This window comes from Gigantopelta aegis, chromosome 3 (genome assembly GCF_016097555.1).
Source record: "Gigantopelta aegis isolate Gae_Host chromosome 3, Gae_host_genome, whole genome shotgun sequence".
NCBI lineage: Eukaryota > Metazoa > Mollusca > Gastropoda > Neomphalida > Peltospiridae > Gigantopelta > Gigantopelta aegis.
In genome coordinates this window covers 50307035-50326394 of record NC_054701.1, presented here as the reverse complement: position 1 = coordinate 50326394, position 19360 = coordinate 50307035, and the positions used below count along the sequence as shown (strand labels likewise).

Below are 19360 nucleotides of genomic sequence, written 5' to 3'. Positions count from 1 at the left end.
GTAGCCTATATGAATATGCATCATAGGAATGTAATGAATGCAGTAGTAAATATTGACTTTAAATTACGAATACATTTTATTTCGTATCTAATTTTGTGAAACCCATCATTCCGGTGTACTAATTTCGACGTAACCGGTTGAATTGCAGACCCCTCGGCGCGTGACGTATTTCACAGTGCTGTCGTGGACTGTCAACAAAGTTTGCATGCGATGTGCTGGTTCACGTTTTGTGGTAGGACCAGTAGTAAGAGTAACTGACAGCTTGAGTGCATGGTGCAGATATCTGGGCAAGCACTTCCCGTCAGTTTATTCCCATGTTTCAGATGGTCATAATAAGATGTAGCATACACGTGTAATGATGCCTAACTTGTCCGCAAAACAAAAACACGGATGCTGGCAGATGGCAAGCTGTAACTTGTAAGTTATCCCGTCCTACTCTCAGTAACTGCCTTTCGAAGAAGAAGTTTGTTTTGTTTAACGACACCACTAGAGCATATTGATTTATTAATCATCGGCTATTGGATGTCAAACATTTGGTAATTTGGAAGGACTTTCCTTTGGTACTGTCACTAAGTTGACTAACCCTAGTTCACCAAGGTAAACATCTACGGTCCGTTTTTTAACATTTTGACATTTATTGGAATAAACATCACAATAATAAATATCGTGCCGGAGACGTTTATCTTGATGAACTAGACTAACCCTAACCCTAACTCTATTTATTATAAGTATTTATAATGTTCTCTATACATGACAGTGCCAAAGGAAAGTCCTACCGGTAATTTTGACATAGTCTTAGAGGAAAACCGCTACATTTTTCCATTAGTAGCCAGGGAATGAGGGATCTTTTATATGCACCATCCCATAGACAGGATAGCACATACCACAACTATTGATGTACCAGTTGTGGTGCACTGGGTGGAATGAGAAATAGGCCCACTGACGGTGGGTCAATCCTAAACCGACTGTGCATCAAGCGAGCGCTTTACCACTTGTACGGTTTTGATCGCTCACTCAGGGCCTCCATGAGTCCAAAATATTAATTATCTACTGCTGAAATTATTGTCCTACATTGTCCATTGTATTATAACTGATCATTGTATTCGACCGTGTACGGGTACTCGAGTTTTGTGAACGGACTTGAGTCTTGCAAGACTCGACCCATGCCCGAGTACTCGTGGAGACCCTACACTAAGTCGGATATAACTACAGCGAAAACACGGAATGGTGACTATGTACCACACATTAGACAAAGATTCCCACTCCAGTACAAAAGAAATTCTGATTTTGACGCTAAATACTTTACATTGATAATTTTCAAGTTCACGATAACAAATATTTTACATAGTAACCACAAACACACATACTAATTGAAGAAACCCGACAGCAACCCCCCCCCCCCCCAGTAATGTTCCGGTTAAATACATACATGCTAACAGGTTTCTTCCTGTAGTGTGGGTATTAGTGGTGAATAAGCGAAATATTTGTTATCTGCGAACTTGAAAATTATCATTGTAAAGGTATTTAGCATCACTTAGATTTTTTTATTGTATTACAGTGGGAATCTTTGTCTACTGTGTAGTAGTCATCCATTCTGTTTTCACTATGGAGTAACCTCTGACAGAAAGCGATTATAACCATCCAAATGTCCGTCTAGCTCTCAAATGGCAAAGTACTCAGGCAAGCTGTAAGTCTGATTATTTCATATCAGTTGCGATTATATGCAAATATAATATGAATTTAAGTTGTTTCGGTCCCTTAATTATTACTGTGACGTTTATTGCGAAAGGTCCAATAGATGTGAGAATGTAAAAAAACAGGCCATAGGCATTTACCTGGGTAAACTAACGTAGAGGCATATTTGCTAAAATGACAACAACAATGGGGGAAAAATTGTGAATGTAATTTGACTACATGTATTTAGAAGTCCTGCCATTCAGATGGCAACTTGTATGAGCCATAGAACAAGGGTGTCAGAAGGGCCATGCCCCTCCCCCCAACGCCCACCTAGGGCCTCTACAAGTCCAATTTATTGGTCTCGAGTACTCAAGGGTCACACTCGACCCAGACCCGAGTATCCGACCTTACACTAGATGATAATGATACTAAGGAATAAAATATAATAGCATTATACATGTTAATTCCAGTGCTGAACATGGATGCTAAATCATGTCATTGTATTGCATTCCACACATTCCACTTATGTTTTCCCTCCATGTCTCATAGTCCTATAATGTAGCCGGCATTTTTCCGGCAAGCATATGGAAAAATTACATTAAACATATATAATTGAAAGACAGTGCTCCTCCTTAAATGGGCACTCGAGTCCGGTGAACGGACTCCAGTCTTGCTAGACTCGGCCCATGCCTGAGTACTTGAGTATTCGTGGAGACCCTATCCCCCACCACGCCCAACTTGCCCCTGTTATTTTACTCAGAAGGCTGGAAATGTGCTTGAACACCTGGGCCCATGCTTATAAAACTTTTAGTCCAGACTCGTTCTCTAATGACGCCACATGTATACAATTTGTATGTTGTTGTCATGACATTAGTGTCTCAGACTCTTATTACAGTCACAAGTCTAGATACTAAAAGTTTTATAAGCACTAGGCCAGGAATTCAAAATTGTCTTGGCCGAGAGAGTTCCATAATTTGGGCCCTATATGTCCCTTCCCCAGGCCATCACATTGACAGGCCCCACCCCCCACCATGTCATGCCCAACTTTCAAATACACTCCGCTAACTCTTGTACTTTATACATTTTTCTAACAATATAAACAATCGATACATGTACTGGTGTTGTGATGTCAATGGAAATTAAAACAATATAGGTGTGATATCAAACCATTTTGGACTGGTGACGGGTCACACGGTTTTCTTTATAAACTGAAGCGCAACCAACTGCAGACAGACAGCGATATTTAGCCAACCTTGACAGTGGCTGTTGTCAAAAAAACTTGTTGCTGACTTCTAGTTACCATGTTGATTTAGTGACGTCAAGGGACGGGATGTAGCCCAGTGGTAAAGCGTTCGCTTGATGCACGGTCGGTCTGGGATCGATCCCCATTGGCGGGCCCATTGGGCTATTTCTCGCTCCAGCCAGTACACCATGACTGGAATATCAAAGGCCGTGATATGTGTTATTCTGTCTGTGGGATGGTGCATATAAAAGATCCCTTGCTTTTAATCAAAAAGAGTAGCCCATGAAGTGGCGACAGCAGGTCTGCTCTTTCAATATCTGTGTGGTCCTTAGCCATATGTCTGATGCCATATAACTGTAAATAAAATGTGTTGAGTGCGTTGTTAAATAAAACATTTCCTTTCCTTTTCTTTTTTTTGTGACGTCAGTTACGTCATATCTAGATGCTCACTGAGCTCATTATGAAAATAATTAAGACTAGTTTCAAAAGTTTGGTTGCAAGATTAATATGATTTAACCTTTTCATGTTTGTGCTCAAATGACATCGTGGGCAGTAATAAAGATATTACATCTTATCTACATGTACGTTTGTGTGTGCTTGTAAATGTTCTGTGTGTGAATAATCATTACAGTATCTTATCTCTAGGCTTCACCAGCAAGATTAATCAAAATGAGCTGATGCTTTATGCAATCTGATCCAAGGACCCTATGAGTAAGAAGATGGGAAACATTGAAGTGCATGACTTTGCTCCTGTGCACGACTATGAGAGAAAAGAACTAAACTTGAGTAAAAAGATGACCTATAAACAGTATTCCAAGGTGTGAAGGTTTTCTATTTCTATTATTAGTTTAAACTATTAGTAGTATTACTGTAACAGTTCTTAATGCTGAGTTAGTAAACCTTTCTTTTTTAATGTGGGTAATTTTTACTGATCAATGTATTGAAAAAGGAAGAAGAAGGGAAATGGAAATCATAGTAGAGTATGAGGTTACATGATTCCTATATTTAGAATGCGATTGAGCAAAATCAAATGGGAAAGTTTAGGGTCAAAAATAATTTTTTTAGAATCTGATATATAAATCCTCTTCAGTGAATACATCCAGTTAAGTTTTACCATACTTAATTGTTATGTACAGATATATCATAGACTATGGTATATGCTATCCTATCTTAAAGAAAGTATATATAAAAGATCTCTTGCTGGTAAATAGTAAGAGTAGCCTATGTGGCAGCAGTATCTCTAGATCACAATTACTGTATTGATTTAATACACTGTCTTATTAGTCAGACATTAAAATATACAGTTATACTTGAACACATTTTCTCTAACTTTTGGGGCGGGACGTAGCCCATTGGCAAAGTGTTCGCTTGATGTGTGGTTGGTCTAGGATCAATCCCCGTTGGTGGACCCATTGGGCTATTTTTCTTTCCAGCCAGTACTTCACAACTGGTGTAACAAAGGCTGTGGTATGTACTATCCTGTCTGTGGGATGGTGCATATAAAAGATCCCTTGCTGCTAATCGTAAAGAGTAGCCAATGAAGTGGTGACAGCAGGTTTCGTCTCTCAATATCTGTGTGGTTCTTAACCATATGTCTGACGCCATATAACCGTAAGTAAAATGTGTTGAGTGCGTTGTCAAATAAAACATTTTCTTCCTTCTAACGTGATTTTTTATTTTCAGCACATGAACGGTGAGGCTCATGAGTCGATGCTCACAGAACTACCGTGGAGCATCCGCGACTCGATCTGCCTGTACGAGAGGATGAACGTTTCCTTCAATGCCATCACCGAGCTGCCGTCCGTCCTGCCGCTGCGACTGCCGCACCTGTCCCACCTGGACATCAGTCACAACCGCCTCACAGGCCTGCCCGAGAGCTTTGGCTTGCTCTTCCATCTTCAGACGATTTACCTCAGTCACAACAGGCTCAAGTCTCTACCCAACTCCTTCGTGCATCTCGTCAAGCTGGAAAAAATAGACTTGTCCTACAACGTTTTACGCCAACTGTTGGACGATTTCGGAGACATGGAGAGTCTTTCTAAACTGAATGTATCGAATAATAAATTGAAGGTGCTGCCGCTGTCCCTCGGAAACTGTCCCACATTGACTTTGTTGTTGGCTGGAGGCAACAGACTAGACAGTCCGCCCCAGGCTATATGTAACGAAGGGTCGGAGGCAACAATTGAATTCTTACGGAAACTGTACAATTCTTCATCAGAACAAGTCTTCCACAGACCATTGACTCCACTGAATGACTTTCCAAGAGTGAGAGGATACCAGCTGCAGAGTTCTGTGGCAAACCCTCAGTCGGCACATGTGCAATATATTCAAGAACAGACACACACTACAAACACTGCCAGTAGAATTAAAACACCCTTGTTACCTCCCCTTGGAGCTTCTTCACTTGATTCGTTTGAACTAAGAGATAGGATTGTAGGTGATGTACAATGGATCTGTATTATGGGAATTTTATTTAGCTCATTCATAATTTAAAAACATTGTTTTAAATTGTATTTATTCTGTCTTTTTATGGTGGTGGAATTTGATCAACAGGCTAAAGCCTGTATAAGGACTTTTCTCCACATATTTCAATATCTATATATGTATCCAGAACAAAATGACCAATAAATAATGGATAATTACCCACACATTTAAAGTAAAAAGTCATAATATGAGGTCAACTGCAGATTTTAATTTTTTTTTTAATTAACCAGGATTTGAAATTTTAGTAATAATTAATTTTTTAAATTTCATGTTTTGATTATATTATCATTTTGTGCGTGTTGAATTTGGGGTTGTTTACTAATTTAGATCTGTGTGATTGAGTGTAATATTTTGTGAGCTATGGGTAACTGAAGCATTTGTATAAATCCTGATTAATTTAGGAAACACCTTTTCCTTTTTAAAGACATTTTTATATATTGAAAGTGGGCATTTATTATTTTGGTTTGCTAAAGAAAAGTACACGGGCCTATACATAGGCATGTATAAGTAGTGAAGTATTCTTGAAACGTTAATACCTTGTTTTAATAACTTTTATCACAAATGTTAGAAATAGAACATTATACTTGGAGCTTGTAGCACCATAATGTTTGCGAGTCAGCAAATATCACATATCATAATTAAGGATTGTCTGTTATTTCTTTTACGTTAATTGGGTATGAATAAAACAAATCATCCATAAACTATGTGAATCGGTGAAGCCGTTCTCACATAAGTTTTCAGATCTTTTTTTTTCATACCCAGATGAACATGAAAGAAATAACCGATAATACTTATAATTAAATTTGAATCATATTTGCTAATAATAACACTAAAAGTTCATTTATTTTGAATTATTTTTGGTCTATAAACTAATTCTTAATATGATAACTAGTATTTATAAAATGACATCATCAGATATGACGTTCCCATACGACAAAATGTTTACGTTCATCAAGAAAATAAACTCATTGCTACGTCTGGACCAATGGGCTTATGTTATGTTGTAATGAATGTAACAGAAATTGGATTATTTTTACTTTAATTAATGTGTAATTGGTGTATTTTCAAAACATTTTATTTGCAAACACTCGCACATATATTTATAATCATCTGTACAAACAAAAACTTTACATTGCAAATTGTATATTTTAATTACATTACAGCAATCCAGTGTTTTAATGATGTAACCATCATGGATGGGTTTATTCTTATAGTAGAGATTGATTGAATGAATGTTTAACGACACCCCAGCACGAAAAATACATCGGCTATTGGGTGTCAAACTATGGTAATGCAAATAAATAAAGTGATGATCAACATCAATATAAAAATTCAAGGTTTAAACAAAAACAGTGTAAAGAACTGTGCCAAAAATACAAATACAAACATCACAGAATTTTACGGACACCGAATTTTACTCTAAACTTCAATTTGTGCTGTATTGGCCATTCTCAAAGAGAATGTTACACCCCTGCACCACAGTGAGGTTACAGCACACGCAGGGGTCTTATAGTAGAGATGTGCAAAGTGATATTAAATATTTTAGATCATGGTTTCTTTCCAGGAGTGTTAGAACACTGTAACTAGGTTTTGTAAAATACCAACTGTAGTTGCAGGTTACCATTGTTAAAACATTTGTCATTTCCATATTGAGTAGACATTATTGGGGTTTTGTTGGGGGGTTTTAATGTAGAGAAAATATTTAATTCCAGTTTTTGAAAAAATTTAAGTAAATATGCATACCATCTGTCAAATGTATAGCATAAAAAAAATACTTACAATTGAATATGTTTTATTAATTTTAAAATCTACATATTAGTAATATTATTTTTTTCAAATTTGTTTTGTTCATTTGTGTTTCAGGAATGATCTATGGGGCTGCTATTGGGGATGCTGTTGGTGTTGCAACACGGTGGATGTCGAAAGATGAATGCAGTTTTTACTACAGTGAGGAAAACATTGATTACTCCGAGATCACACAGGATGAACACCGAGTGCGCTGGAGAAAAGGAGACTGGACGGGAAATTTTGATCTTTTTGTAAGATACATGTAGAGTTAAATCTTCTTTTAAACAATATTTATTCCATCTCTTTATGGCGGTAGGATTGGTTGACTGGTTTAAGCCCATATTGGGACCTTTCCCCACAAATTCAGAACAGATACATTCACGTAAGCAAGATGACGGACAATATTAGCATCCACAATGCTGATAGAAGTAGTGACAGCAATAGTGGGTAACTGAACATAAAGTAATCGGTTATGATACAAAATTAACTGCAGATTAAAGAGAAACAGGAAATGTTTTTATAGAGAAGTAGAACAGAGGGAGAGACATGCAATAGAAGAGAAAGAAAATAGATTGACAGAGAAGTAAAGAGAAACAACCAACTATTAAGTCCTGTACTGATTTGAAAATATTTATATTTTCCTGGGTTCTTAACTGCAGAAACTTCTCACTTAGTCATCTTATAATGGTAAAACAATAAAATATACATTTCATCAAACAAATGATTAATTCCACTTCAGCTTTATCACTGCATGCATACAATCATTTCTCTTAATATTCACAAATATTTAAAAATCAGTGCTTAATTCTAACTGATCCAGTTTCCTTCTGTGCTTATTTCCTCCTATCCCTAGCAGTTCCCACTCTTTTTGTGTTTCTATATAATATTTATGTGTAATATATAATTATACTAATTTTAGCCATTGATTGTAATATATGTAATTACTTTCATGACTTTTAACATGTTATTGTTATATACTGTGATTGATTATCATTGTTACAGATGTTAGTGCTTGACTCTATTGTATCATGGGGTGGAGATGTTGATATCATGTTATTTTACTGTAACAGATGTTAGTGCTTGACTCTATCATATTGTGGGGTGGAGTTGTTGATATTGTGTTATTTTACTGTTACAGAAGTTAGTGCTTGACCTGTAACAGAAGTTAGTGCTGGACTCTATCGTATCATGGGATGGAGTTGTTGATATCATGTTATTTTACTGTTACAGATGTTAGTGCTGGAGTGGAGTTGTTGATATCATGTTATTTTACTGTTGTAGATGTTAGTGCTGGACTCTATCGTATCATGGAGTGGAGTAGCCCGAGTACTCTGACCGTAAGAGAGCTAGACGGACATTTGGACATAAACACGCTCTCATTACAGTCAGAGACCAACCTATGTCTTTTTTTGGCAATTCCTGACTACCAAACGGTAGGCAACGAGTCCCGCTCTAATACCACAACAATCCTATGTTTGACGTCAAATACCTTTACATCAATCATTTTCGAGTTAAGTGATACAAAAAAATCCACATATTAATCACTAATACACTTACTACAGAAAGAAACCCGACAGCACCCACATTCAGCTACGCTTCGTGACACTCCGTCGCGACAATTGCAAAGCTCAGCAATCTATTTCGAGACGTAGACCACGTGATCGCGCACTGGGCGATTCCGCCTTGTGCAGCAGTTACAGGGGCCGTCTCTTATCAAGCGAAGTTACAACATGGAAGAGTTGGCTAATGCCGTTTTGGATGAATTTGGATTTCACTACGTCATTAAACCAAAACAATTACACATTATTGATTCCATTTTGAATTTGAAGGATACATTTGGGGTGTTATCGACAGGATACGGCAAAAGTATGTGCTACATACTGCCTTCTCTTATGAGACGACTCCTGTAACTGCTGCACAAGGCGGAATCGCCCAGTCTCGAAATAGATAGCCGAGCTTTGTAATTGTTGCGACGGAGTGTCACGAAGCGTAGCTGAATGTGGGTGCTGTCGGGTTTCTTTCTGTAGTATGTGTATTAGTGATTAATATGTGGATTTTTTTGTATCACTTAACTCGAAAGTGATTGATGTAAAGGTATTTGACGTCAAACATAGGATTGTTGTGGTATTAGAGCGGGACTCGTTGCCTACCGTTTGGTAGTCAGGAATTGCCAAAAAAAGACATATGTTGGTCTCTGACTGTAATGAGAGCGTGTTTATGTCCAAATGTCCGTCTAGCTCTCTTACAGTCAGAGTACTCGGGCTAGGAGTGGAGTTGTTGATATCATGTTATTTTACTGTTGTAGATGTTAGTGCTGGACTCTATCGTATCATGGAGTGGAGTTGTTGATATCATGTTATTTTACTGTTACAGATGTTAGTGCTGGACTCTATCGTATCATGGGGTGGAGTTGTTGATGAGCTTGACTTTGCCAAGAAACTGCTCAACTGGTCACAGAGGGGATTCGCCGAACTTGGGGACTCTGAGGGAGTTGTTCTTAGTGAAACAATACAACAGGTAATATCTGAAATAACACTTAGTAATGGGTTTTGTTAAAATATTTTATATTTAAATAATTCCCAGTGAAATTTATACAAAATGTGTCTCCCCTAAGAGTCTTATTTTCAGTCCAATTATGCCATTTGTGTCAAGCTGGTGAATATATATTACTTGCCCCAATTCTCTTGTTTTAATACTGACCTCCCCGTTAGTTACTCCTGGTTAGATACAGCATTGATAGATACTGTTCATATGACAGGAGTTATAGTAACAATAATCTTTTCACGAGCTTATGATGATCTTTCAAATGCGGAGGGTTTGTTTTTTCCAGATATTAACCAAACCGAGATTCACACAGGACCCACACAGTGTGGCAGAAAGTCTTCTTCACTCATTGACATCACTGCCTGCTGTATCGAATGGATCGCTGCCAAAAGATGGTAAATGTGAGTCCGGGTGCGAGGAGAAATGCAAGTGTCAGCCAGGTTACAAGTCGATACTCCGCAGTTTCAGCAGAACATCCATCAGTAGCTGTGATCACTTCGGCACGGACAACGGCGCCATTGTCAGAACAGCAATATTAGGTGGGCATTTCACTCGCAAACAAATCTCATCATTTGACTGGGGTAATGAAGATCGTGTTCAAGATATTATTTTATTGGTAATCTGTAAACATTATGAGACGATATGCATCATTATGTTGATGTCATCGACTTTTCAAATTTTAATATTTGCAAACTTTGCAGTTGGTTTGGGACCATTTTAATTGGTGTACAGGAATGTTTTTTCTACAAATATATAAAACATATAAATACATATAATATACAAAATACCGTCTATCGTTAAATTAGCTTCAGTGGTTTGCCTTTTGCCACCAAAAATATTAATTACAGTATCTCAGTCACGTGTATTCTATTTTGTTATGTACACAGCACTGAAATATATTGATCCTCTAACCATAAGAAATATTCAGTGAAAAGTTATTGATGCAAATATGTTTGTCACACATCATTCATTCACATAAAAGTTTTATTCGGAAAAAAACTCCATAAGATAGCCTTTATCTCTTAAAGTTTGTTTTGTTTAACAACCCCTAGAGCACATTCAAACATTTGGTAATTTTTACATATAGTCTTATAGAGGAAACCTGCTACATTTTTCCATTAGTAGCAAGGAATCTTTTATATGCACTATCCCACAGACAGGATAGCACATACCAGAGTCTTTGATACACCAGTCGTGGTGCACTGGCTGGAATGAGAAATAACCCAGTGGGCCCACCGACGGGGATCGATCCCAAACTGACCGCACATCATGCAAGCACTTTACCACTTAGCTACGTGCCCCCCCCCACCCCACCCCCCTTTTATCTCTTAATATAGATGTTGTTGAGTTGGAAATGATTACATTTTCCCATGGTTAAATGTTATTTGTTTTCCTAGGAGTGCCATTTTTCCACAACTTGTCTGAGGTTGTTGGTAATTCTGCGAGGATATGTCGGGCCACGCATGCCGACAGCCAGTGTCTGGCCAGCTGTGTGATGGTCTCCTCACTGATCGCCCTCATGCTGCAGGTGTGTCTCACTCTCCAGACGACCTTAGTGAACAAGTTACCATTTACTATATGGGAAAAATTACTTAGGTTTTGTCTATAAAATCATATTGGCAAACCAAATTAATTGTAAATTGTAATGTGTTTGTACTTAAGCATATCTCATGTCTTATTTATTCTGGTAATCTTTTGATGTTGTCAATCTTGTGATTTAAAAAAAAAAAAAAATTGTTTGGTTGTCCAAACATAGTGGCAGTTGATGGATTGGTTATTGTTACATCTGCTGCATCCAATCAGAGATTTACCAGGATATTGGAGGAAAGTAGTGCGAGTAAATCATATCTGAGATATTTTTTAAGTCCACTTTCATTTGGGAAGTGGCCTCTGTTCGGACCCACAGAACGCCTAGATAAATACCTGCAAATACATAATGTTTGTGGGACACTGCTTATTGTATGTAATCGTATACTTTGGACAAACTATTTGTTGCTTTTAAACAATAAACATCCAACACTATAGCCACATTGGCATGTAAACATTGGCTGTTCAAATGAGATCTAATGCACATAATGACACATGAAGAGTCCACGGGAATAACTTTTGATGTCCAGACATATAGTCAGTATTATAACGGTTGTCACAATGACACATTAAATTAAAACCTATAATTATAGTTGACCATTAATTGTTGGTAATTTATGCTTTCTTAAGTATAAATAGTCTACGATTGCAGGGTTATAAACATTAAATTTTAAAAATATCACCTTATTAACAAATGTGACATGAGAGGTTGTTTCCGTGGACCCTTCATATGTGATTAATATAATGTACTTTTTTTTTAGGGAAAGTGTTCCTATACATGCTCTGAGTCTGTGGTAAAGATGATAGATGAAGCTTCAGAACTTAGCATAAAGCATCTTCAGAATAAAGAACAGATTGAAGATTTTAGATCCTATGTCAGTGTGAACACTTTGAAAGAGTATGTGATCTTTTTTAACTCTTTAAGAATTAATATTAACTAAAAATAATTTATAATGCTTGCTTATTACATTTTTTGGTATTAAATAAAAAAACTTCCAGAAATGTTTTTTGCCATCTTTTTCTCTAACAGTATTTTAAAACGTTATGTGAGGTAAACATTACAACAGTTTTAAGATAATTACAAACACTAAGAGTCAACAAGGAAATATATTAGTCATCGCACTTGTAAGTAGATTGATATCATCTAAAACTCAATAAGTTTGCATACGGTGACATCACTTAATGATTAGTTTTCTTTTCATATACGTAGGTGGGTCCATTGGGCTATTTCTCGCTCTATCCCGTGCACCACAACTGGTATATCAGAGGCCCTCATATGTGCTTTCCTGTCTGTGGGATGGTGCAAATTAAAGATCCCTTACTACTAATGGAAAAATATAGCGCGTTTTCACTTTAAGATAATATGTCAAAATTACCAAACGTCTCACATCCAATAGCCGAAGATTAATAAATCAATGTGCTTAGTGGTGTTATTAAACAAAACAAACTTTAACTTTGTTTTTCAGTTTGAAGGCAGATGGCAGTAAACAAAGAAGCTATACACACAAGCCAATGGCTGCTGCAATTCTGGCTCTGAAGTCCAGCGATGGCTTTAAGTTAGATTCTTTTTCATTACTGATGCATGTACTTTACATTTAAGTGTCTTTTTTTTAAGTTTTATTAATTTTTTAATTACAATTTTGGTGGAACCAGTGTTATATATTAATTTAATATAATATAATTTAATTTAGTATATTAACAAAATGATGGTGTTCTAGTAACATAAAAAAAGAAGTCTTTGAGCATGAACTTATCATTTAAATTTAAGATGAAGATGTCACTTTAAGGCATCACAATTAGGTACTGTACACCATTCTAAAAATAGACCTTTTTTTTTTTTAAGCTTTTACATTTCACATTTTATAAATTTATGTTGTAAAAAAGAAAACTGGTTTTTGTTATCACATTTGTAGCACATAAACAAATTTGATTTGCCATCATGCAGATTTTAAAGTAATAAACACTCCATTTTTTTTTTTCTTTTCTTTTTTTCAGAAAATTTATAATGAAACTTGTCCATGAGGCTGGTGATAGTAACAGCAACGCCTGTGTTGCTGGGGCCCTACTTGGGTGCAAAGTTGGTTATTCACATCTTCCTGCTAACTGGATTGACGGACTACGCAAGAAACAGACAACTTGGCTGAATACGAAAATTAATATTTTACTTGATATGATGGGCATTCCTTAAACTAATGTAGGATTTATGCAGTCGGTGAAGAGAATGTGGGAGTCGTACTGCCATTAACTCAGTTAATTGTTCTCATTGGGTTCACATTGTAGCATTGGAAAAACATTATTTAGCTTAGTCAATGATCGCAGTTTCAAAACAGTGACTTTAAAAAGGTTACCATTATGATGAAGGATTTGTTTGTTTTGTTAAACTATTAATTTGTTATTAGGTCAAAGGTTAACGTTTTGTTTTCTTAAACGTGCTACCATCAGACCTTAAAGTAAGTTGTGTATTGGAAAACAAATATGCACTGATCATGAATGTGAATAAAAAGTATTTAGACATCTAGGTTAATACTCGTGTAGAGCTGTATGAGATGTGTGTGGATGTCTCAAGCTTGTGATAAACTGATAAAATCAAATGATTTTATACATATTATATATTTTATAATTATTATATAGTTAAGGTATGTACCAGTAATGTCCCAACTATTGACGGGCATACACTGTGGATGTGTTTTCGGTGTCTTTTTAAATTACTTCCTTTACTATACTTAGCATTTTCTGTATTTTATAGCCCATGATATTGTTTTTACTTTAAAATGTTCACCATTTCCTAAGTTCACAACAGCCAAGCTGGTATTTCTATGTTGATTTTAAAAATTCTAATTCTAATGTTATTAGTTTTAAAAGTAGATTTTTGTTGTTATGAAATTCGAGAAGTGTATTGTACAGTTGTCAGCCGTTCCAACCATGTATTTGACAGGTTACGTTGAACTGGTTGTAAACCATAAAGTAATTTCTTGAGCAGAAGTTATTGGAAAGGAAAAGTCATTCATGCTTTTACATCAGGTGATATTTAATATAAAGTATTTTTGTAGGAGAAAGGTGACAAAATTGTCCTTTAGTGGTTTTGTTTACCACATGTTATTTATGTAAAGTATATTTATTGATTAAAACATATTTTATTGCATGACGTACACTATATAACCCAAAGGATTGGGTGTATATAGTGTCCCTATCCTTCAAGTACCTGTATATTATATATGGCAGATATTATAAGAAGGGACCATATTGACATGTTTTCATCATTGACAACCAATCATCTTTACAGAACATATTGGGGTTTTCTTTCAAGTAGATTAAAAATTATCAGTGATGCACAGTTCTCTTGTGAATTGATATTAAATGTTTTTCAACTCAGTGTTGTGATATGTGAGATGAAACATCATTAACAAAACTTGAACTTATACTCACAAATCATCAGATGAGTGTTGATACAAACAGGGGATATTTATAAACAGCTTGTTCAAAACCGGTGGATCGCTTCATAACTGGCTGGTGACATCCGAGTCCACTCACTATTTATTGAATATTTTCTAGTTCGGCTGTGGTGTATTTTTGTTGGATATCTTGATCAGAAGGGCAGCTGACACGTAGATGCAAAATCTATCCTCAACATAACAGTGATTATTTTTATATGTAGAGTGTTTTGATGTATATGTAGATTGTTGTTTTTATTCAAGATGGATGCAGTTTGTTTGAAGGGTAGTTTCTTAGAAATCTATTTTTTTTTAAAGCAGATTCATATCAAATATTTCTTGAAAACTACATCATCATGCTAAAAATAACTCTTAGAAATATTTTTCATTCATAAATAAGTAACATGGTTGAGGTTTAAACATGAAAGTTCAGTGGGCCAACAAATTATTTATACATTAAAGGTACCATTCACATAATAATGTCTTTAGATACGTATCAGTAGAACTGACCAACATGGTCAAACTGCCTGAAGTGGTTGCCTGTTATAAAGGAATATTTGTAAAACAGCAGTTATTTTGTGTCTAACATGGTTATTTCAACATGTGGTCAACAGAGAGAAAGTGAGGAAACCTGCTGACATGAAGCAGTAAGGCATCATTTATATGTACTCCTACAATGTAGGTGTGCAGGTTCCCATTTCTGTAGGGCAGCACGCTGGTTTTGGCCTGAATTAAACAAAAGTGCCTGAATCTAGATTTTTTTTTTCATTTTAGTATTACTGTCAAAGAGCTATATAGGGTTGCAAATGAATAATTACACATTTTTATATGATTTATAACTAATTTTACGGGTAGAATAATGGAAATACATGGTAAAAAGGTTTCAGGTTAGCACATTTTGCTCGAATGAAGGGGGGGGGGGGGGGGCACTGGTTGGAATGGGGAAATAACTAATCCACAAGGGCAATGGATTTTGAACCCACTGAACTTAAGGTGAATGCTCCACCACTGAACTACCTCCCCGTCCCCCCCCCCCCCCCACACACACACACACACACACACAAAAACTATAACAAAACCAATTGATGTTTTTTTAAGAAGTCATTTTACAATTCCTTTGTTACTAATTTAAATATAACTGGCAAGTGGTCACTTGTCATGTGAGGTCAATGTACAAATTACTTTGATTACTTGTTTGACCTGTAGTAAGCAGCTGCTGGTCACATGGGTCAGATCGATGTATACCATTGGCTGAATGTGATCTAAAAGTAGAAGAGGAAATCTGTACCTGTGTGTTCAGGCACCACCTCCATACCTAGTTATGTTTTATCATTGGTTCCTTATTTTACTGTTCATTGTTATATTATCATGGAAATCGATTGTATGGATTATTATTTTCATTTGTGATGGGTTGATTTTTTGTTCATTTTTATTACTTATTTGGCGAACTAGTTGTGCTTGCTTACTATTTTAAAATTATTATTGTATAATATATTATGCCTTGATATTTTTTGTTGAAGAGGTTTTTCTATTAAAATATTGATGGTACCATTTTTTGAAAGTAATGTTGACATTAAAAAGCCACAGTGTAAACAATATTCTTATTGCATTCCAAGAACCAATGAATATTTCAACAAATGTCTCAAAAGAGTAATTATTTGTAGATAAACAAGTTTAGCAATGATGACATTTTAGGCAGTGGTATCCATAACATTGTATTGCTGACAACATTGGGACCTGACTTGAGTATGGAGCTGCATGGTGCCCTAGACAATTGTGGCTAGTAAGCTGTTGCTAAGCATGACCATTATGACCCTAACATGACTTATTGTGTTGAGACTGTCGATTGCATGTATAAGCACGACGTTCCCGGATCACCACTCCAACCCTTCGCCTCGTCTCTAGTGAGACGGCTCACGCATTCTTGGTTTACGTTTTACCATTCTCGGTGCAGTGCTTGTTCACTTTCTTGTAGAGTGGCTACTGCTCGGTCCAGCCTTTGTATCTTGCATCTAAGATGACCCAGTCATGTTCCACCAGTTTGAGACCTGGACTCGAGGGATGATTATGGTGGCATTCTGTCGAGAAGTGTGTGGTCTCGCGTAGACGGATCTGCCAAATGTAGTGGCGCTGCGTGCGATAGTATCGTTTCATCTTAAAGGTTATGGTCGGTTTTCAAAAATTGAAATTGAAAATTTATATAATTTGATATAAACACGAAAATAAGTTGAAATGAAATGAAAATGAATCAATATGGATTTAAACACATTTCAAATTAAGCAGAAGTTTGTATATTTAAATAATGTTAGTAGCAGTGTAGTCCCATTTCAACTTTATGGATTACAACAAAAAAAAGCACCCAGTGGCGTAGGAAGGTGCCATAAAGTTGGGGGGGGGGGCGGGGGCGCACACAGCTGTGTATATATATATATATATATATATATATGCGCCCCTCCCCCCCCCCCCCACACACACACACTTTATGGCACCTTCCTACGCCACTGGGTGCTTCTTCATTTTTTTGTAATTCATAAAGTTGAAATGGGACTCGTGTATATAAACCATCGCTGCTGCTACTTCCTACGCCTAAATTAAAAAAAAACAAAAACACCACGTGCTAGATGTACATGCGTTTCGGTATTATATGCATATGCTACTTATGGATAGTACCAGTTAAAACCATGTTACACGAACCAAGTTAACATCACTGCTATTGCTGTTCAAGGTATTTTGTTTGAAATCTGCGAATGGCTGTCGGAACATGTTATATTTTATTTAGCGATCTCGATCCCTAGCATGAATTTGTCCAAGGCCGCGCGTGATCTTTTGCAATTCAGCTCCGTCCCATTACCTAGATTAGCAATAATAATAACTTAATAATAGGATATCGAATGATAGAGAACCACTGGAAAACAATTTTTCGTGAATGATTTTTTTTTTTTTCTATTCTAAATGGCTCAGGACGGAAAATAATGTGACGATTTCAGCTTTAAACTCTAAACGTAGTGTTGCAAATAACATAATTAGAGTGAGAGGCCTGACGTCTGATAAAGTATTCTTAACCAATCCTTTCCTTTGGTCGGTTATGTTTGTGTATATTAACATTTAAATTGCGGCTTAAACCGGAAACTGTCTATTATACAGCCCTGTACATTGTTGGTATAATGATTCAAGTAATGTGGTGTACAGTGTATGAAGTACTGTTCAGCAAAAATGACTTTATAGCTTGGTTCGATATTTATCAAGTTTTCACCATCACAACGTCACGCGCTGCCCACAACACAAGTGAAAATGTACACCTATGAGCGACGTCATTTCAAATTGTTCTTCACTCCTACGCTCATGCAGGTGACTTGGTCTGCCACCAAAAGTTGATCGTCAGTATAGTCAAATTAAAGGTGTTTTATATTTGCATATACACAGCATGTAAATAAACTCTGTTAGTATGTCATTTACTGAAATAATTAAAGCTGTGGACATTGTGCAATATGTGTCGCTTATTGCTCAAGTTCGAATAACCTCTATATAGCCTATGTTTCTTTTTTTTAAAGGGAGATTCCCGAGTTGGCTTCAATTTTTAAGTTGTTATCGACTACCAGAGACTTTTTGACGACTGTAATTACATATCAAATATATTTTTCTGCATAAAATATTAGTGGCTGTATATTAAACGTGTTTTTGATCGTTCTAATATTTATACTAGGTTAAATTTCATTTTATTTCCTAAAAAAAAGAATTTTTCGTACGTACGAAATTATTTGAAGACAAAATCCAGTTTGGGCTTCATACAAATATGAAAACAACCAGAAACACATTGAATATACAGACACTGATATTCTAAACAAGAAAATATATCTAATATGTAAGTTTAATCGTAGAAATCTTTTATTATTCGGAAAAATCTTACAATGCAGCAAACTCGGGATTGTCCCTTTAAATTATTTTAGTGCTTATATCCAGCTATCTAAAAAGTAAAGTTTGTTTTATTTAACGACGCCACTAGATTCTTATCTTATCATCGGCTATTGGACGTCAAACATATGGTCATTCTGACACTGGTTTTTTTTAGAGGAAACCCGCTGTCGCCACATAGGCTACTCTTTTACGACAGGCAGCAAGGGATCTTTTGTTTGCGCTTCCCACAGGCATGATAGCACAAACCATGGCCGTTGTTGAACCAGTTATGGATCACTGGTCGGTGCAAGTGGTTTACACCTACTCATTGAGCCTTGCGGAGCACTCACTCAGGGTTTGGAGTCGGTATCTGGATTAAAAATCACATGCCTCGACTGGGATCCGAACCCAGTACCTACCAGCCTGTAGACCGATGACCTAACCACGACGCCGCCGAGACCGGTCCTCAGCTATCTGGGCTCTCTGTCCAGGACAGTGGGTTAATTGTTAATGGTTAGTGAGGGATAAGAGGATGTAATGGTCTTACACCTACCCACCCGTTAAAACTCGCTCTGGGTGGGAGCCGATACCGGACTGCGAACCCTGTACCTACCAACCTTATGTCCCATGGGTTAACCACGACCACGACCACTACCGAAGCCTATCAATGATTTCTATCCATCTTGGGCAGATCTTAACACATACACCACCA

The 19360-nt window shown here is 36.6% G+C and overlaps 1 protein-coding gene across 2 annotated transcripts; it reads left to right on the top strand.

The window, feature by feature from the left end:
• The first annotated feature begins 191 nt into the window (after positions 1-191).
• Positions 192-16388, top strand: LOC121368178. Of its 2 annotated transcripts, XM_041492804.1 has the most exons (11): positions 192-417; positions 1559-1687; positions 3566-3738; positions 4604-5357; positions 7268-7443; positions 9566-9709; positions 10023-10275; positions 11134-11264; positions 12085-12221; positions 12790-12879; positions 13319-16388. In XM_041492804.1, exons 3-11 carry the CDS (start codon positions 3628-3630, stop codon positions 13509-13511), a joined length of 1989 nt encoding a protein of 662 aa, XP_041348738.1. In that variant the 5' UTR covers positions 192-417; positions 1559-1687; positions 3566-3627; the 3' UTR covers positions 13512-16388. The 2 variants fall into 2 exon arrangements, with proteins under 2 accessions (XP_041348738.1, XP_041348736.1); XM_041492802.1 differs by lacking the exon at positions 1559-1687.
• The last annotated feature ends 2972 nt before the right edge of the window (positions 16389-19360 follow it).

Coding starts and splice junctions, on each gene's coding strand:
- LOC121368178 (XM_041492802.1), top strand. CDS start 3,628: ATGAGTAAGAAGATGGGAAACATTGAAGTGCATGACTTTGCTCCTGTG. Junction 5,358..7,267: donor ACTAAGAGATAGGATTGTAG/GTGATGTACAAT, acceptor TTTGTGTTTCAG/GAATGATCTATGGGGCTGCT. Junction 10,276..11,133: donor TGTCAGAACAGCAATATTAG/GTGGGCATTTCA, acceptor TTGTTTTCCTAG/GAGTGCCATTTTTCCACAAC.